General features: G+C 43.4%; 1 protein-coding gene across 1 annotated transcript in view; it reads right to left on the minus strand.

Moving 5' to 3' along the window:
* The window catches only part of MAP4K5 (mitogen-activated protein kinase kinase kinase kinase 5), a 171,869-nt gene that overhangs the window by 18,046 nt on the left and 132,423 nt on the right, over positions 1 to 21,400 (minus strand). The window contains exons 18-24 of the mRNA XM_089654856.1: positions 12,887 to 12,969; positions 10,482 to 10,523; positions 9,037 to 9,121; positions 6,394 to 6,473; positions 6,228 to 6,288; positions 2,523 to 2,525; positions 2,327 to 2,441 (exon numbers count right to left, since the gene is read on the minus strand). Of these exons, the coding sequence (XP_089510982.1) occupies positions 2,327 to 2,441; positions 2,523 to 2,525; positions 6,228 to 6,288; positions 6,394 to 6,473; positions 9,037 to 9,121; positions 10,482 to 10,523; positions 12,887 to 12,969 (469 nt within the window). The remainder of the gene's footprint in view (positions 1 to 2,326; positions 2,442 to 2,522; positions 2,526 to 6,227; positions 6,289 to 6,393; positions 6,474 to 9,036; positions 9,122 to 10,481; positions 10,524 to 12,886; positions 12,970 to 21,400) is intronic.

The following is a 21,400-nucleotide window of genomic DNA, read 5'->3' on the forward strand; positions in this document are numbered from 1 at the left end:
TCCTAGTGACATGGAGGTGTAGAAAGAATGGGATATTGATGAAAGATGGATGTATGATATACGCGCTATACCACATCTACTATGAGGTGAGAGTTCTGTGATAACAAAGGTGGCACGAATTGTGTGAAGTGGAATCTCACAGTGGGAATTTATTGTTGCTGGACTGATCACAACATAGGACTGCAACTTATTAAGTCCATAACATTTTGGAGTATATTGACGGAGCACTTTTGGTTGAGAATACTAAAATATAATAGTTGGATTGCTTTCACTATTATTTATGTGTATACATATTGTGCTCATTGCATACCACATATTGTACCTACATGGTGTGTATTGTAACATATAGAGTATGCTCACAAGGGTTGGTGTTTAGTGATATAGTTATTTCAGCATAGAGGGATTAGAACCCCGGGTCCCGGCCGGTGATTACCGACAATCACTAATGGGAAGGAAGACTGTTCTGTTTACAGCAGTCCTCCTTCCTGTCAGCTCCGCCACACTGATCTGTCTTACAGTGAGGCGCACCCCCCTCCCAACACCCCGCAAAACACTCCCTGGCACATAGTTAACCCTTTGATCGCCCCTCACATTAACTTATTCCTGCCCAGTGCCATTAGTACAGCATCAGTGCTATTTTTTAGTATTGGTGTCACTGGGGATGTCAGTGACACCAAATTAGTCCGCTGCAGTCCCACTAAAAGTCACTGATCGCCATTACTAGTAGAAAAAAAAAATCCCAGTATCTATACCATCATCTGTAAATGCTATAACGTTCACGTAAACCAATTAGTTTACACATAGTTATTTTTATTGTAGCAAAGACATGTCGCAGAATACATTTTGGCCTAAATTTATGATGAAATTTAAATATTTTTTTTACTGGATATGTTTAATCGCAAAAAGTCCAAAATATATTTTTTTTTCTCAAAATGGTTGGTCTTTTTTTGCTTATAGTGCCAAAAATAAAAACCGCACAGGTGATCAAACACCACCAAAAGAAAGCTAAATTCGAGGGGAAAAAAAGGACATAAATTTCATTTGGGTACAGCATTGCACGACCACGAAATTGTCAGTTAAAGTAACGTAGCGTTGTGACGCAAAAAATGCCCTGGTCAGGAAGGGGGGTAAATCCTCAGGAGGGCAAGTGGTGAATCATGCGCACATTTCAGAATGCCCAAGTTTGTGACAGGTTCACTTTTAACATTTCTGTTCCGCTATGCCCAGCTTTCTTCGGATAGGTAAGAGATACAGCGGACGGGTAAGAGATGCAGCGGACGGGTAAGAGATGCAGCGGACGGGTAAGAGATGCAGCGGACGGGTAAGAGATGCAGCGGACGGGTAAGAGATGCAGCGGACGGGTAAGAGATGCAGCGGACGGGTAAGAGATGCAGCGGACGGGTAAGAGATGCAGCGGACGGGTAAGAGATGCAGCGGACGGGTAAGAGATACACCGGACGGGTAAGAGATACACCGGACGGGTAAGAGATACACCGGACGGGTAAGAGATACAGCGGACGGGTAAGAGATACAGCGGACGGGTAAGAGATACAGCGGACGGGTAAGAGATACAGCGGATAGGTAAGAGATAACGCGGATAGGTAAGAGATACAGCGGATAGGTAAGAGATACAGCGGATAGGTAAGAGATACAGCGGATAGGTAAGGGATACAGCGGACAGGTAAGAGACACAGCGGATAGGTAAGAGACACAGCGGATAGGTAAGAGATACAGCGGATAGGTAAGAGATACAGCGGATAGGTAAGAGATAACACGGATAGGTAAGAGATGCAGCGGACGGGTAAGAGATAACGCGGATGGGTAAGAGATACAGCGGATAGGTAAGAGATACAGCGGATAGGTAAGAGATACAGCGGATAGGTAAGAGATACAGCGGATAGGTAAGAGATACAGCGGATAGGTAAGAGACACAGCGGATAGGTAAGAGATACAGCGGATAGGTAAGAGATACAGCGGATAGGTAAGAGATACAGCGGATAGGTAAGAGATACAGCGGATAGGTAAGAGATACAGCGGATAGGTAAGAGATACAGCGGATAGGTAAGAGATACAGCGGATAGGTAAGAGATACAGCGGATAGGTAAGACATACAGCGGATAGGTAAGAGATACAGCGGATAGGTAAGAGATACAGCGGATAGGTAAGAGATAATGCGGATTGGTAAGAGATACAGCGGATAGGCAAGAGACACAGCGGATGGGTAAGAGATAATGCGGATTGGTAAGAGATACAGCGGATAGGCAAGAGACACAGAGGATGGGTAAGAGATACAGCGGATAGGCAAGAGACACAGCGGATAGCTTACCTAGGTAATATCTTGTCTGGGAAGCGATGTGTTTGGATATGAGCTGCTAGGCCAGGCTTCTTGGCTTGTTCGAATAGACCTATTAGATTGTGTGAATACAGCTGCAGAGTTTTCCCTGAAGAGTAAAATAGAACAAAATTACAGACTGTCTGATCTCTGAAAGCTGGACAGTAACAAATTATTGGTAGATATTTACCTTCTGCATGTCCATCGCGTGACAGCATTCATAAAGAAAAAACACAGACAATATTCAGAAACATGTTCAACTAGAAAAGTTTTAGGCATAATATATCATGTACGGTATGTCTCAGTGTCATCCTGTATTAATTCTTACAGAAACAGCTAAATCTAAATCTGGAAATGGTACAAGAAAAGGCTGTGTGCTTAAAGTTCACAGTCTGCACTCTCGGAGTTCCCCTTCACACTTTGCTGTTGCGGTACGATGTGGGTTACAGCACCGTGTAGTAATGCATCATAAATGTGTTCCGCCTGGCAGTACTAGGGGTCATTGGTTCGAATCCCAGCCACGACACCACCTGCCTGGAGTTTGCATGTTCTCCCTGTGCCTGCGTGGGTTTCATCCCACACTCAAAGACATGCTGGTAGGTTAATTGGATCCTGTCTAAATTGTCCCTAGTATGTGTATGTATGAATGTGAGTTAAGGACCTTAGATTGTACACCCCTTGAGGGTTAGGGACTGATGTGAAGGTACAATATATATGTAAAGCGCTGCTTAAATTGACGGCGCTATATAAGTACCTGAAATAAAATAATAAATAAATGCAAAGTCATTCATTCTGCACGTTACCTCAACACACTTTCTGTCAGACATGTAGCTGCACAGAGCATCAACACACACACTTGGCAGGGCACTGCAACACATATTAGTGCTTTGCCATGACCTCTGCTGCACTGCAATGCATGTCTGTTGGAAAGTGCATTGGGGTGCCATTGAGAATTCACTGTGCATTGCCACATTACCACAATGCCATAGTGTGAACGGTCCTGAAGGTGTCTTACAATGCCCATGGAAAATAACTCACATTTCGGGAATCATTGACACCAGAGTGTTTTGCAGGAATGGGTGCAAAATTGTGCACTTTTTAAAAATGATCTTAATGGCATCCCCACGCAGCTTGCACATGCATTTTGGTGCAGCACGCTTTTTAAAATGGTGAAGGCACCTCTTTTTTTGTGTCTCTCATGCATAGGTTTGCCCATTGAAATTAATGGGCTGCCCTAAACACGACGCAAAGAAACAAAACAGTGCAAAAAGGTGAGCAGGCTTGGTCGCACCTCCGTGATGTGAATGCACCCCTAACTGCAAGTGTAAACTAAGCCCAAGGCAGCACAAAAAGCAACCAGTCCTAGCAACCAGGTGTCAGTTTACTTCAGTCAGGCAAGTGCTCTACGCATAATCCATAGGCTTACTGCACAAGCCCAGTTCAAATTAGGCCCAGGGACGCCAGCCCGCCCGCCCGTTCAGGCCCAGGGACGCCAGCCCGCCCGCCCGTTCAGGCCCAGGGACGCCAGCCCGCCCGCCCGTTCAGGCCCAGGGACGCCAGCCCGCCCGCCCGTTCAGGCCCAGGGACGCCAGCCCGCCCGCCCGTTCAGGCCCAGGGACGCCAGCCCGCCCGCCCGTTCAGGCCCAGGGACGCCAGCCCGCCCGCCCGTTCAGGCCCAGGGACGCCAGCCCGCCCGCCCGTTCAGGCCCAGGGACGCCAGCCCGCCCGCCCGTTCAGGCCCAGGGACGCCAGCCCGCCCGCCCGTTCAGGCCCAGGGACGCCAGCCCGCCCGTTCAGGCCCAGGGACGTCAGCACGCCCGCCCGCCCGTTCAGGCCCAGGGACGCCAGCCCGCCCGCCCGTTCAGGCCCAGGGACGCCAGCCCGCCCGCCCGTTCAGGCCCAGGGACGCCAGCCCGCCCGCCCGTTCAGGCCCAGGGACGCCAGCCCGCCCGCCCGTTCAGGCCCAGGGACGCCAGCCCGCCCGTTCAGGCCCAGGGACGCCAGCCCGCCCGTTCAGGCCCAGGGACGCCAGCCCGCCCGTTCAGGCCCAGGGACGCCAGCCCGCCCGTTCAGGCCCAGGGACGCCAGCCCGCCACTTCAAACTGAGAACCATTAATGATCGTCCTCAGAGACAAGACTGTCAGTGCATCACGTGACGCACAGGACTGTTATCTCCACGTTGCTAAGTAAAGAGAACAAGTTCTTTAGTAGTGCAGGAGAGTAGCCAGAGCCTTCTGTTCTCATGTCATTTATTAGCTTCTCCTGTCTTCATTGTAGTGTGTAAATGTCAAATCCCGCATTTCAATGAGCCCACTGGAGCTGTGCCATCTGACATCCAATGTAGCCTTTGTTCTATGCACACAACCACCCCTCCCCGCAGGAACAATATCCATACAGACTGTCAGCAGGGGTCCCCACCTCACTCCAATCCCCTCATCTATAAAGCTGTTAACCCTTTGTGGTGCACACTGCTCCATACTCTAATATATCTATTGACGCTATTTCAGGAAAAAACAAACAAAAAAAAAAACTAGACCTAATATTGAATGGGGCACCATTACTTTTAACCAATTAACGTACTGTTGAAATGTATAGCTTTCTTAAAAGAAACCGTTTTTTTGAGTCTGTTTCAAAGTTCTTTGCCTGGAGATCCTGTCAGTACCGGCACTTCCTGTTACAGGCGGACAGTGCCAAGTTAGCAGCAGTGTTGTCAGCCTGACATGCCTGCTCCTTTAGGTGGCTGTTTGGCTGCCTACCTGATAAGGCTGATGGGGCAGCCCAATGGACACACACAGCAGGCTTACAACAAAGCAATGACCACCAGCATCAGAGAGCCCAGTTACTGGCAGGATTTCCAGGTAAGGAAGTTTGAATAAAATGCACAAAAAATGTAAAGTAACTAAAGGCAAAACGTTTTTGTTCTTGTATTGGATAGAGTGGAGAGGGATTAGAACACCTGTCAGGTTTTTACTGCTGTCTGTGTACCCGTTAGGGAGACTCACCCACTCTATTTGTTGTTTACGGTTATCATCGAAAGTGAAAAAAAAAAGAAGAAGAAAAGAAAATCCCCAGTTTTGGGTCCACACCAGAGCAGTAATAGAGGTGAAATCTTCCAATGGGGACACTAGTACCGGTGACACCCCAGAGATTCCCTTACTTTGGAGGGATTTCCTCCCACTTCCTTTGTTGGCTATGGGACAGGAAGGAAAAACTGACAGGGGTTATAACTCTCCCTTACTCGATCCAAAAGAAAGTTTTGCCTTTAGTTACACTTTAAGAAAACGTCACACAGCGACGCATAATGCCAAGAATTGTTTTATTTGTATTGTTCTGCGGCAGCCTGGAAGTAGGATTGTGATCCATGGGGCATGAAATATTGAAATGAATGTAGGAGCTAAGAAGACATACATTAGGTATATATTTGAAGAGTGTGTAGAGATGGCTATAATTTACATAGCTTTTTTTTATTTAAATGTATACTTCTTTATGCACTTACATACAAAAAACACAGCTTGCTCAATAAGGCAGGCCATAGATTATGCGATTTTCTTTCCTACAACCACAGGTTGCACGGGCCATCCCTGCCGGGAGAACACAGCAGTTACAGCTAGCAGCTATAGCTGCTGGCAACAATCTGACATGCTGGATGTGATGGACCAACGTGGGTACAATCAGCCTGCCCATAGATGGATCTAATTATCCAATTGAATCTCAGCCGGTTCAACAGGGACCAGCCAATATTTGATCCATTAGACTAATTGTAAAGAAGATGAGGTCATTATGGTGTGGGATCACATCACTGGACACTGCTCAAGAGTAGAGGGCTTGTTCATGTCTTTTTTCTTGATGGCAGAAATCCCCTTGTAAACAACATTGTGCTAAGTGAAACACCTACCTGACAAGGACATGAGGGTATTATGAATGACATACAGCCAAGTGCACTTTCGAGGAAACAGCTGCAACATAAAGAAAAATAAATCAGACTGAGGAGACAAAGAGCTCCTACTTCAGATGACAGTGACAATATAACAGCCAGGCAGCCTGTATATTATAACCAGTACCTGCTCCATTGTGGCTTCATGAAGCTCATTTAGATTCAAGGTGTAAATTCCATCCTCTGTACCAAAGATGATATACTGGTCTGATAAAGAAAAATATGTTATAAGCAGGTGAAACAGACTGTCACTTTACATATCTTCCTACATGATATTTCTCTCTCCTTCTGCCAACACAGAGAAGAAATGGTGTGTTGTCAGGAAAGGATAAAAAGGTTGGGCAGAAGGCGAATTTGTAGCAGGAAATTGGCTTAGCCAAGAAGAAAAACGCCGTCCACACATGGATCAAAATTTGGCCAGTTCAGCAGGGACTGGTCAAATTTCAATACACGTATGGGCAGGAAGGCTGTATAGAAGTCGATCTACAGATCGACTTCTACACAACCTACAACCGTCCTGTTGGATCTTTTCTCACTAGATTAGAACTGCATGCTATAGCCTGCAGTGCTGGTCAGAGTATTCTGAAGGCAGGGAAGCCTCCCCATTGTCCGAATACAAAGACTCAGTAGGAGGATCCCCTCATCCACAGAGAGTGTGGATGGTGGAATTGAGTCAGTTTTTTGTTCAGCCTTCTGGTTAGAAAAAAACAAAAAACAAAACTATCGTCTATATCACAGGTGTCAAACTGGCGGCACTCCAGCTGTTGCCAAACTACAAGTCCCATGATGCATTGCAAGATTGACAGTTACAAGCATGACTCCCAAAGGCAGAGGCTTTATGGGACTTGTAGTTTCGCAACAGCTGGAGGGCCACCAGTTTGACACCCCTGGTCTATATGCTGCCCTAGGAAGGTGAGAAGGAAGATGGATGGTACATAGGAGAGATATGCTAACATGGATACATAGGCCAGTGTCTCTGATGACGGTAAGGACATCAGTTTGTAAGACATATTGCATAAAACAGAAAAGTAGAACGTTTTACAAATTGTACCAAATATCTTGATGTATAATATTTCAAAACACAGTTTTTTTTATCAAATCATAATATAGGGTTGTATTGAACTGTATTGTTGCTGTATTGTCTCCCGTCATATTGTAAAGCGCTGAGCAAACTATATAAATCCTGAATAATAATAATAATAATAATAATAATAATAATAATAATAATAATAATAATAATAATAGAGTACAGTGACAGAATGCTCTGAAACAGACCTCACCGTCTCAATAGGTAGTAAATAAGGATAAGGTTAAGTCTATAAACTTTCACTTTAAAAATTTGTCAGCAATGGCATCTCCTAGCCCTGACAAGTTCCTTTTAACCATTAGCCGCCCGGCCAATGGCCGTTTGGCGGCTTCAGATGTGTCTCTCCATTCCGGGTGCACGCCATTTGGCGTGCTCCAGCACATGTGCCGTTTGCACAAATGCAGAGCGGCGCAGCAGTGCGATCTGTCACCGGCCGTGCACCTCGGACACGGCCGATGACAGATCCGAGTACCGGCTCCCGTTGCTGGTACCATGTGACCTGCTGTGACCAATCACAGCAGGTCACATGACAGTTGTATACATGGATGGCTTCATTCATGATGCCATCCATTGTATACTAGTGCCTAGCTGTGAATGGTCACAGCTAATCACATGCACATGTCATGTGATTAGCTGTGACCAAATCACAGCTAAGCACAAAAAAAAAGCAAAAAAAAAAAAAAAGCTGAATGAATCGATTTCATTCAGGCAAATGCTTGCTTATAGCAAAGTAATTCTTTGCTATAAGCAAATTGTGTAAAAAAAAAATAAAAAAAAAAAAATACTGATCACTTCCCCAAAGTAGTACAATGGCTAATGGTATGGTAACATTGTACTACTTTGGTCATAGTAAAATATGAAAAAAAAAATCTTAAAATTTTTTTTAAAAAAATTTAATAAAAAATTAAATATAATAAAAAATAAAAAAAAAATATATATATATATTTTTTTTTCATACTGTCACCAGTCAGTGTCCCTGTTCACCGCCATGCCAGTTATATGATGACGCTGTACTGCACTGGTGACAGTATGTAAAAAAAAAAATAGTGAAAATAATTTTTTTCATTTTCCGAAAAATTATGACAAAGAAATACAACTTCAAAAAACTCGCCATGCCTCTTATGAAGTACGTCGGACTGTCTACTCTGCAAAAAGGGGTCATTTGGGGATATCTGTACTATTCTGACATTCTTGGACCTCAAGAAATTAGATTGGCTGTCAGTACTTCAGGATTCATCAATTTTCAGATCTATACCATAGTTTGTGAACTCTATAACTTTCCTACGAATAAAAAATACATCCTAATTTGGGTTATTTTCACCAAAGACATGTAGCAGAATACATCTCGGCCTAAATTTATGAAGAACAATTATTTATTTGTAAACTTTTATAACAGAAACAAAGAAAAATGTGTTTTTTTTTCAAAATTTTTGGTCTTTTTTTGTTAATTTAGCAAAAAATAAAAACCCCAGCAGTGATTAAATACCACCAAAAGAAAGCTCTAGTTGTGTGAAGAAAATGATAAAATTTTAGTTTGGGTACAGTGTTGTATGACAGCGCAATTGTCATTCAAAGTGTGAGAGCGCTGAAACCTGAAAAATGGCCTGGGCAGGAAGGGGCTAAAATTGCACGGTATTGAAACGGTTAAACACTTCCGAGACGTTTTGTTTGATGCTAAATTACCTTTAGTATCTGGGTGTATCCAGGATGTGGCACAATTTATCTTCAAAGGGCACCCATCGAAAACCTTTGAAAAACAGGCTCCCATCTAGGAAAACATGGCAAGACATTGCAATGATTACAGGCAAAATACACAAGTCAGTTCAGGACACCAATAATACAGTCAAAAAGACTAGGGCCCCTTTCACACGGGCGAACTACGTCAGCAAATTCCGCCTGCTCAACGGGGGATCTGTCTGTTGACCCCCACTAAGCAGGTGGATGACAGGCCCACCTGTGTCCGCTCACACAGAGTAGACAGAGACACAGCCCGCTGTCCTTTATGGGCAGGTAGATGTAAACAGACCGCCTATCCGTTTACATTTGGCTTGCATCCAAACAGATACATGGATGAGGAACGGATCCCCATCTGTCTGATTTTATCAGACAGGATCAGATGCAAGCAGGTGTAAACCGGACACATGTCCATTTACATCCGCCGCTCCATAGAGGGCAATGGATGGTTCGATCGGGTCCACATGAAAACATACAGGCGTACCCGATCTTTCCGCCTGTGTGAAAGGGGCCTAATTAAACATTATTCTCAGTGGAATAACATGCTACAAATACTGTAAGAATTAGGCTATTGGAAGATTGTTTTTGGCTGCTGTGGATGTACATTCCATTTTTTAAGTGCACCTGTGTTCAGACTGAACATAATTACCTACATATTCTTAGGCAGTATAAGGAGCTTTAAAGAAAGCTAACCTGACCAGCGGCGGACTGACAACTCATCGGGCCCCCGGGCAATAGGGGATCATGGGGCCCGTGTCCTTGCCTAAACTCAAAAAAGCCTATGAAAAAGGTACCAGGGGCATCTCATGGGGCCCCCTACTGACCCCAGGCCCTCGGGCACTGCCCGAGTTTCCAAATGGTCAGTCCGCCCCTAAACCTGACTTTCTTACTGCTTGCACTGTTCATTCTCAAAGATCACAAAAAAGACCACTGTTTGGGTCAGTTTCGAACAGCCTGCTGTGTGCATACTTAGAAATCTGGCAGCTGACGCAATCGACAGTAATAGGAAGAAAAAGGTTACTGTGCCTCAGTTCCGATCTTTCAAAATTATTTTCTCAATACCTATAGCTACCTAGGTGAGTGAGAGCTTGCATAAACTTGCTTTTACTATCCATTCTGAATATGTAAATATGTCAGTGTGTACAGTGTGAGCCTATGGATGATGTACTATCACCTCTATTGTCATAGCAGTTGTGTTGGGCTTCTGAATTTGGCTCTGCAGTCAACAGAGACAAACCCAGTGCTCTCAGTAATTCACAAAGACTTAGTAAGAAACACCACCATTGTGAAGACATTTGTGATGAGGGCTGTGACTGTTACTCAACAATGCAAGCACCAGAGAGCTGAGCAGAGATAAACTGTAACATGTTTCTCAACAGATGTTAAATACTCACAAGTACTTTTGGGGTGGGTGGTAATCCATTTATTGCTGGTTTCTAGAAGACAGATAATCCAGATTAATAATTTGCAGTGTATTTCATACAAAACTCCATTGTTAGCCTAAATCGGAGCCAGTAACTAACAGGTAGCAGGGTATACACAGAATACACTGATCAGCACCTGCAGCCATTGGCTGTAAGCGCTGATCGAATGCTGGTTTTTCTTGCTCAACACAAACCAGTCTAACGACTGGCTCCTGATGAACAGAAAGTGGAAAGCAGAGTTTGTCCAGTTCCTTCTAAACCAGACGTATTTCAATACATGCATACCCAGCTTAACTCTGCCTTGGTCTGTGTATACCAGGTTGCTCAGTGAGTGCAAAAAAAAAAAAAAAAAATACAATGGCACCTTGAGCCTGAAAAGGTGGATTTAAAAACAATTGTCATGATCACATAATTTGGAACCATGCTTCCAGATCCTTAGTAACTTTACATGGTTAATTTTTTTCATTCAGCCAGTGGGTGAAATGGAGGGAAAAAAAAAAAACAACAACAAAAAAAAAAAAAAACAGATTCCTCCATCCACACAAATAAAATGGATGGAAGAATCTCCTCTCTCCTGGGACATACACTGCTCAAAAAAATTAAAGGAACACTTTGAAAACACGTATCTCAATGGGGAAAAATCTCCTGCTGGATCTCTATATGGATATGGACTGGGTAATGTGTTAGGAGCGTAAGGATGCCCCATCGTTTAATGGAACGATCGACCTACAGAGGACTGAATTCAAAGACACCCCGAAAATCAAAGTGAAAAAATGATGCAGCAGGCTAGTCCATTTTGCTGAAATTTGATTTCAGCAACTCAAAATGGTGCTCAGTAGTTTGTATGGCCCCCACGTGCTTGTATGCATGCCTGACAACATTGAAGCCTGCTCCTAATGAGATGACTGATGATGTCCTGGGGTATTTCCTCCCAGATCTGGATAAGGGCATCACTGAGCTCCTGGATAGTTTGAGGTGCAACCTGGCGGCATCAGATGGAGCAAAACAGGATACCCAGAGGTGTTCTATTGGATTTAGGTCAGGCGAGTATGGGGGCCATTCAGAGGTATCAATTCCTTCATCCTCCAGGAACTGCCTGCATACTCTCACCACATGAGGCCGGGCATCATTGTGCACTAGGAGGAACCCAGGACCCGCTGCACTAGCACAGGGTCTGACAATGGGTCCAAGGATTTCATCCCGATACCTAATGACAGTCAGGGTGCCATTGTCTAGCCTGTAGAGGTCTGTGCGTCCCTCCATGGATATGCCTCCCCAGACCATCACTGACCCACCATCACAACGGTCATCCTGAACAATGTTACAGGCAGCATAACATTTTCCACGGCTTCTCCAGACTCTTTCACGTCTGTCACATGTGCTCAGGGTGAACCTGCTCACATCTGTGAAGAGCACAGGGCGCCAGTGGTGGACCTGCCAATTCTGCTGTTCAATGACAAATGCCAAATTAGCTCTATGGTGCTGGGCAGTGAGCACAGGGCCCACTAGAGGACGTCGGGCACTCAGGCCACCCTCATGAAGTCAGTTTCTGATTGTTTGGTTAGAGACATTCACACCAGTGGCCTGCTGGAGGTCATTTTGTAGGGCTCTGGCAGTGCTCATCCTGTTCCTCCTTGCACAAAGGAGCAGATACCGGTCCTACTGATGGGTTAAAGACTTCTACGGCCCTGTCCAGCTCTCCTAGAGTAACTGCCTGTCTCCTAAAAATCGCCTCCATGCTCTCGAGACTGTGCTGGAAGACACAGCTAACCTTCTGACAATGGCACGTATTGATGTGCCATCCTGAAGGAGTTGGACTACCTGTACAACCTCTGTAGGGTCCAGGTATCGCCTCATGTTACCAGTAGTGACACAGACCCTAGCCAAATGCAAAACTAGTAAAAAACAGTCAGAAAAGATGAGTAGGAAAAAAAATGTCAGTGGTCTCCACCTGCAAAACCATCCTGTTTTGGGGGTCGTCTCATTGTTGCCCATCTGGTGCTAATTTCATTAACACCAAAGCAGCTGAAACTGATTAACAACCCCCTCTGCTACTTAACTGACCAGATCAATATCCCAGGAGTTTCACTGACTTGATGCTAGACTCTGATTAAAAAGTCTTTAATTTTTTTGAGCAGTGTATATTATATGTATTCTGACGGTGGCAGCTGGATGAATGTTGATCAGCATATGGCCAGCTTAAATGACAGTGTGGACTCAAAACTTAAAGCATGCACAGTTGCATGCTCCTTGCAGGGAATGTACAATACCATTCTCCCAGTAAAGTGCATTATATGGAGGATTATTAATCCACCAATTACAGTGACAAAGAGGTTAAAGCACTGCACCAAAGCAAAAAAAGGTTAAGTACTGACTGGAAAATCCTTCTTTTCCTTCTTCTGTGGCAGTTGTGGCTTGTGGGATTCCCCAACTTGGCTGCCTAATCTCTCCCCATTACCTGCACGGAAAAATAGGCAAATTAAAACAATGAAGATCAATTAATGGTCTCTTTCTCTGAAAAAAGACGAGTTTGTCAGCATCAGCAAGTAAACAATGGTGGAGATTAAAGCAAGTGCAAGTAGGCAGCGGAATGGGAGCGATGAAAGCTGCCAAACCAATATGAGAATCTTTAAGCACCAGCCTACACCTGGGTAGCGCCTTTCCTCCTACACCAATCTATTGGAGAATGCAGTTTTCTCGTACTAAAAGAATGACTGCAATAAAGCTTGTTATTTCCTTGAAGGCCCAGTTACAACTACCACCAAGGACACAGATAAGGCTGAAAGGTGCTAAGATGCAGTAAAGCCACAAAGCAGTAAGCAGGGAGGTGTATGGAGGCATTCCCATTCTATAAGATGGCTGCGGTGAGAATATGGAATGTTACATGTGTGAAGATGCACGCCATGGCCATCTCATACAATGAAGAGTTTGTGAAAGGCCAAGGGGCCAGTGAGAGGCAAGACCTGAAAATGAACAGTGTGACATGAACCAAAAATTGCAATGCGCTTCAAACTCTGCAGATCGCTCTCAACTAACAAACAGCTACACATGAGATAGAAAGGGGACAGGTGCTAAAGCCTCTCTCAGCTTTTAACTGCTGGTTGTGTCCCTGTTGGAGAGATTTACCTTCACTTCCTGTCTCCATGACACGACATGAATGGAAGAGAAATCTTCCAATAGGACACAGACAGTAAAATACCTGAGAAATGTTATAATCCTTCCTCACGCTATTGTATTGCTGCTGGAGAGTTGTTCCTTCGGTTCGTTTCCTAGTGACCACCTGTAATCGGTCGAAGAGATGAAGGGAAATGTCCACTAGGAAGACATTGTCAGCAAATAAAATAAAAATATGATGGAGGTTATAATCCTTCCCCATACAAAGAAATGTAAGGACTGGGGCTTGCCTTTCCCTTTTACAGTAAATGTCACAAATCTGCCGTTTAACAGAGAATGGTATACAAAAAAAAACCAAAAACAAAAAAAAAGCAAAATGTATAAGTCTGCTTCAGTGGATAAAAAAAAAAAAAAAAAAAAAATTAAATCCATCAGTAGCTACAGAGAAGCAGGCAGCTGAAGTTATGTACACATTTTGACTTTTTCCTGTAAAAGTCAAGCTGCCTAACACCAATCCAACCTTTTGAGCCGCTTTCAGATTAATGAAGGTGCCCATTAAAGTAATTGTAAAGGCACAGGTTAAAAAAAAAAAAAAAAAAAGTCATACTTGGCCTGTGCTGTGCAGTGGTTTTGCACAAACCAGCCCTGATTCTCCTCTTCCTGGATCCTCCCTGCTGGTGCTCCTGGCCCCTCCCCCTTGCCAAGTGCCTCCATAGCAAGCAGCTTGCTATGGGGGCACCTGTACATGCTCTCTCCCAAGTCAGCTGTGTGTGTCCTTAGACTCACAGAGTGTGGCTCAGCCCCACCCCCTTCACGCTGGCTGTGATTGACAGCAGCATGAGCCAGTGTCTGAGCCAATGAGAATAGAGAGAGCTCTGAGAGCCTCTGCTCTTATGTACATCGCTGGATTGGGATTGGACTCAGGTAATCATTTGTGGGGGGGGGGGGGGGTGGTTGCAGAAGGTTTTTTTTACATTAAAGTGGAACTTTACCCATAACAACTTGATAAACATACATTCTACATTAATAATTTTGCTACCAAAATTAGTGTGTGCTGTAAACGGTTTCCAGCATGGATCCTGTGTCTTCTTGCTGAAGGCTGCCATTTTGCTGAAGCCCAGAGCCCCTGCGGAGCAGTAAATCATAAAGCAGAACTAAACCCATCAATTTAACGGCTTTAAAAAACAGTTACATTCCTGGAGTGCCGGGATTGCTAACTCACATTTGCTTGTGTCCTGAACCAAACCATCAAATGACCGGAGTCATAACTGATCACATGTGCAGCACCATGGAAATTGCAGATCAAACAGAAGCAGCTGCCTTGGCTAAAAAGATGGAGGGTTTCATTTTGCTTTAAGGACCTCAACAGATCGGAGAGCAAATGAGCATGTGCGGAGCAGGGGGAGACAGTATATTACTGGACTGTAAACAGTATATGCCTGTTTGTAATGTTTTACATAGCTATACCTACAAAAAAGGGGCCAGCTTGAAGTGATCTAGCAAGACTTAATTTCCTGACTAAAGTTCAAATTTAATGCATTAAGGTAAAGAAAAAAAATCTTCTGTCTTTAAAACCTCTTTAACATGTTCCCGCCCGGCCTATAGCAGATTGATGGCCGGGCGGGATACTCACCGTTGTGACTGGGCATCATATAATGTACTGTCAAAACGAGTCGCTCATGCGGCGCGATCTGTCACCGGCTGTGTCCACGGGACACAGCCGATGACATATCACTACACCGGCCCGTTGCTAGTGTCATGTGACCGCTGTGACCAATCACAACAGATCACATGTCGAGTGTATACAATGGATGGCTTCCTGTCATGCCATCCATTGTATACAATTATGTTGTAAGCCGTGACTGGTCAAAGCAGTCACATGATACAGACAGGGCCAATCACAGCCCATCTGTATCATGTAATCAGCTTTGCCCAATCACAGCTAATCACAACAAAAGACTAATAAGTTTCATTCAGTAGTAATTGGAAATATCAATGAAATACATTGGTATTAGCAATCATAATGTGTTTAAAAAAAAAAATCCCGATCACTTGCCCAGAGTAGTTCAATGTTACTAAGGTAACATTATATTGCTTTAGTCACAGTGTGCTGAAAAATAAAATAGTAAAAGAAAAGAAAAAATGTAATTAAAAAAAAAATAGAAATATTTGAAAAAAATATACAAATTCAATTATTATTATTTTCACCAAAGTAATGTAGCAGAATACATTTTGACCTAAATTTATGAAGAAATGTGATTTGTTTTCAAAATTTTATAATCGAAAGGAAGAAAAGTGTGTTTTTTTTTTCAAAAGTTTCAGGTTGTTTTATTTAGCAAAAAATAAAAAAAAATGAGTGGTGATTAAATACCACCAAAAGAAAGCTCTATTTTTGTGAAAAAAATGATAAACATTTCATATGGGTAGTGTGTTGCATGACCACGCAATTGTGACTCAAAGTGCGACAGCGCTGAAAGCTGAAAACTGGCCTGGGCAGGAAGGGGGTAGAAGTGCCCGGTATTGAAGTGGTTAATATAGGCTTGGGAGGTGATCAGATCAAACTTGTCTTGTGCCAACTGTATGGTAGGATCTTCCTGTCAGATTCCTTTTGTACCAAATTGTATTGTAACTGTAATGTCTCCCTTCATTTTGTAAAGTGCTGCGCAAACTGTTGGCGCAATATAAATCTGTATAATAATAAAATAATAATTTGACCATGGAGGTCTTACTAACGGCAACCTCTACTTCACCTGCAGATAAGTACTGAAAATATCGTACATTTGCTCTTATAGGAAATATATTACATGGTAATTCTGTCTAAGCAGTACCCTAAAAAATGTACCCTTCGCCTTGACTGCCTTCAGAAATATAACAATGACCATTTTCTGGCCTCCTCGCTGCAATATCTGAAGCGATCATCAAAAGGCACTAATGCCTCTAATGGAGAGTCTCATGAGAATCTGGGTGAGATTTGGTGATATCAGTCCTGTGCTGCTTACGATTTTCCGGGTGAAAGAAAAACACAGTTTCTGCTTTATTCATTCTGTGGATCTTTGCTCTATTGCTGCCCCTTGAAAATGACTCCATCAGTTATTAGATCATCAAGGAGGATAGCCCTGACATGAGGAAGCAAAGCTCTGGTCCTCCACAATGATGGCTACCTCCACACAGAGTCATGGTTAGAAACAAGGCATGGTGAGTCCGTAATGGAAAACACAGCTGCAGGGATTCTACAAGCTAGTCCTAGACTGGCAACCAGGGGCGGACTGACAACTCATGGGGTCCCCGGGCAATAGGGGATCATGGGGCCCCTGTGTCCTTGCACAAACTCAGAAAAGCCTATGAAAAAGGTACCAGGGGCATCTCATGGGGCCTCCTACTGACCCCGGGCCCATGGGCAGTGCCCGAGTTTCCAAATGGTCAGTCCGCCCCTGCTGGCAACTACTCCTTTGCCTTCTGTGTACCATTTTTTGGCACAGCTTCCATAGTAAACGTTCTCTTTGAGCATTATTTCACCATATGCTCAGCTGAATTGTCCAGGCTTGTGACACGTTTACTTTTATAACACTGAGCCCCCTGAAAGCATCTAAAGGAAGAAAAGTCAAACAAAGGAGCATTAGCTTAACCCCTTCACGCCTAAGGGTAAAACAAATCTAAATGCCTAAGCACAATTCTGCAACGTTGACGTGTTAGTAAAACCGTACATATCATCACAACTACTTTGTACATCCAGGTGGATTATACCTTGTTTTTTTCAGGACAAATTGGGCTTTCATTTGGTGGTAAATGGTAATGGATAGCTCCTAATTTTTTTTATTATTATTAAAGGAAAACTGGGCCAAAATAGTAAAAAAAAATCATTTTTTTTAATTTAACTGTGTGTTTCTTGTTACGACCATAACCTACCACCAAAGAACAACCCAAAATACATTCTCCAGTTCTTGACGATCGCAGCGATACCATATATGTGTATGTTATTTGTTGTTTGTACCCGTAGTACAGTCCAGAAACAACAGTGCGCATTTTGTTTTTGTCTTTTTTTTTTACATAAAACACACTGTCACTGACATTGACATTAACACTAACTGACACTGATACCAATTTTTTTAAAAAATCCTGACCTTTGACCCTGACCTTTGCCCTTGACCCTGACCTTTGACCCTGACCCTGACCCAAACACTAACCCTGGTACTGAACTAGATCAAACCTTGATCTAGGTATTTTTCTTTATTTTTTCTTTTATTTTTTAATATTTATTTATCTTTTTCTTTTTTACAAACTTTTTTTTTTATCTCTCTATGTCAGGAGTTCGAGAGATACAATGTATCTCTCTTCTCCATTCATAGAGAGAGAGAAAACAAGGGGGCCGGGCTGCACAGTGATTGATCACTGTGATAGCCAATCAGAGGCTATCACAGCGATTACGTGACCCGGAATCGGGAGTCCCGGGTCCCGATCGTTAGAACGGGACCCGGGGCTCTCAGTGACACCGCGGTCTTGGTGCTGGGAGCACGCCGAGCGGCGCGCTCCCAGCACAAAGACAGGTACGCAAATATGCGGCCCCACGGAAAAAAGCCCAGGTCCGTGAGGCCGCATATTTGTGTTACGTCGGCGTCAAGGGGTTAATGTGCTTGCAAGAAATTGGACATACAATATATTCGCTATATATTTCAACAATGGACCGCACTATGGACACAAATTGATAAAGTGATAACACTGAGCAAAATACAAATAAAATATTAATATTCAGTCCCAACATGTGAATTGGTGCAACGGTGATGGATCTTTAACGGTGATACTCCATACTGAAATGACAAGTGCTTCACTGTGTTCACACTGGTGTCCCACGCACCATTGTACCAATTATTCACATGTTGGGACTGAATATTAATATTTTATTTGTATTTTGCTCAGTGTTATCACTTTAAAGATTGCCGTTTATTGTCAATTTGTGACCTTAGCGCGGTCCATTTTTGAAATAGATAAGATTTTGTATTTAGAAATTCACATTTAGGACTGCTGCTATACTGGTATCTTATATATAGTTAATTCTTTCACATACAGTCTGGTCCATAAATATTGGGACATCGACACAATTCTAACATTTTGGCTCTATACACCACCACAATGGATTTGAAATGAAATGAACAAGATGTGCTTTAACTGCAGACTGTCAGCTTTAATTTGAGGGTATTTACATCCAAATCAGGTGAACGGTGTAGGAATTACAACAGTTTGCATATGTGCCTCCCACTTGTTAAGGGACCAAAAGTAAGAGGACAATTGGCTTCTCAGCTGTTCCATGGCCAGGTGTGTGTTATTCCCTCATTATCCCAATTACAATGAGCAGATAAAAGGTCCAGAGTTCATTTCAAGTGTGCTATTTGCATTTGGAATCTGTTGCTGTCAACTCTCAAGATGAGATCCAAAGAGCTGTCACTATCAGTGAAGCAAGCCATCATTAGGCTGAAAAAACAAAACAAACCCATCAGAGAGATAGCAAAAACATTAGGCATGGCCAAAACAACTGTTTGGAACATTCTTAAAAAGAAGGAACGCACCGGTGAGCTCAGCAACACCAAAAGACCCGGAAGACCACGGAAAACAACTGCGGTGGATGACCGAAGAATTCTTTCCCTGGTGAAGAAAACACCCTTCACAACAGTTGGCCAGATCAAGAACACTCTCCATGAGGTAGGTGTATGTGTGTCAAAGTCACCAATCAAGAGAAGACTTCACCAGAGTGAATACAGAGGGTTCACCACAAGATGGAAACCATTGGTGAGCCTCAAAACCAGGAAGGCCAGATTAGAGTTTGCCAAATGACATCTAAAAAAGCCTTCACAGTTCTGGAACAACATCCTATGGACAGATGAGACCAAGATCAACTTGTACCAGAGTGATGGGAAGAGAAGAGTATGGAGAAGGAAAGGAACTGCTCATGATCCTAAGCATACCACCTCATCAGTGAAGCATGGTGGTGGTAGTGTCATGGCGTGGGCATGTATGGCTGCCAATGGAACTGGTTCTCTTGAATTTATTGATGATGTGACTGCTGACAAAAGCAGCAGGATGAATTCTGAAGTGTTTCGGGCAATATTATCGGCTCATATTCAGCCAAATGCTTCACAACTCATTGGACGCTTCACAGTGCAGATGGACAATGACCCAAAGCATACTGCAAAAGCAACCTAAGAGTTTTTAAAGGGAAAGAAGTGGAATGTTATGTAATGGCCAAGTCAATCACCTGACCTGAATCCGATTGAGCATTTCACTTGCTGAAGACAAAACTGAAGGGAAAATGCCCCAAGAACAAGCAGGAACTGAAGACAGTTGCAGTAGAGGCCTGGCAGAGCATCACCAGGGATGAAACCCAGCGTCTGGTGATGTCTATGCATTCCAGACTTCAGGCTGTAATTGACGGCAAAGGATTTGCAACCAAGTATTAAAAAGTGAAAGTTTGATTTATGATTATTATTCTGTCCCATTACTTTTGGTCCCTTAACAAGTGGGAGGCAATTACTGTTGTAATTCCTACACCGTTCACCTGATTTGGATGTAAATACTCTCAAATTAAAGCTGACAGTCTGCAGTTAAAGCACATCTTGCTAGTTTCATTTCAAATCCATTGTGGTGGTGTATAGAGCCAAAAATGTTAGAATTGTGTCGATGTCCCAATATTTATGGACCTGACTGTATATGTTAATTAATTTTTTTCCTAAGCGCAACAGCACCCCTTTTTTTCTTTCAAATATATTCGCTATGCAACACAATGCCAGCAGTTTCAAAAAGAAAGACACTGGCATTTATTAGTTTGGGACACTGACCTAATATTCTAAGAAACACAGTTTTTATGCTGATAATTTACAGATTTTCTTCAGGAAGGGGTTAAATGCATTCCATTTGCCTATGAAAGTAGGTCATTCAGTGACTTGCAGCAGTGAGTGGGATAGATGAAGACGTTGTGAATTCTGACCCATCAAACTAGAGAAGTAGTTAAACAATGGAACCTTTATGGAAGGTAGGTCTCTGTCTCTTTTTTGCAATAAAAGTTCCTCCTCTGCCTGCCAGCAATGTTTATTTTGAATGTATATTGAGTCTCTCACGAGCAGCTTAGCATACATTCTTGACATGCCATGGTGCCGAAATGTAATTACTCCCATGTACATGCGTGGGGGGGGGTTACGTCATCCTGGGCTGGCCAATCAGGATGGCTGCAGATGGTGAACCCGGAAGACGAGAGTGTAGGCATCACTGGAGGGGAGTAAGTACAGCAGACTTGAATTCTGCTTTAAGTGAAGCCAATTGTAATGAGACAGACTAGATGTTGGTGGAATTGCTGTCATAAGTCAATATAAAATATAGATCGCAATAGATCCGGTAGATTTAATACATCCTTCTGCTCTTCCAATGAGCTTAATCAGTGGATGACTAAATCACTAAACAGCCCCCTTCAATGGGCAAGTGGAAATGACATTGATTTCCTAGACTGCCTCTAAAATGGAAATGTACTTTGGCCATTCAGGGCAAAGAAACAAAATGGTATAACGGTCTACTCCTTCTACTGCTGATACCATTTCAATGCTCCTGATGACCTCCAAGGAATTGCAATCTGAATATCCAAGGCCAGAACTTACAAAACAGCTAGGGACCCTTCCCAGGTAATGTGGGAGGAAAGGAACGTGTCAAATGCTTCACCAAAGAAGCACTGGATATTAACAGGACTCCAACATTAAACTAATGCTGAAGGGGAGGGTAAATATAAACAGCAAGGG

Source organism: Staurois parvus, unplaced genomic scaffold (assembly GCF_062004578.1).
Source record: "Staurois parvus isolate SC_StPar_1 unplaced genomic scaffold, SC_StPar_1.0 ptg000811l, whole genome shotgun sequence".
NCBI lineage: Eukaryota > Metazoa > Chordata > Amphibia > Anura > Ranidae > Staurois > Staurois parvus.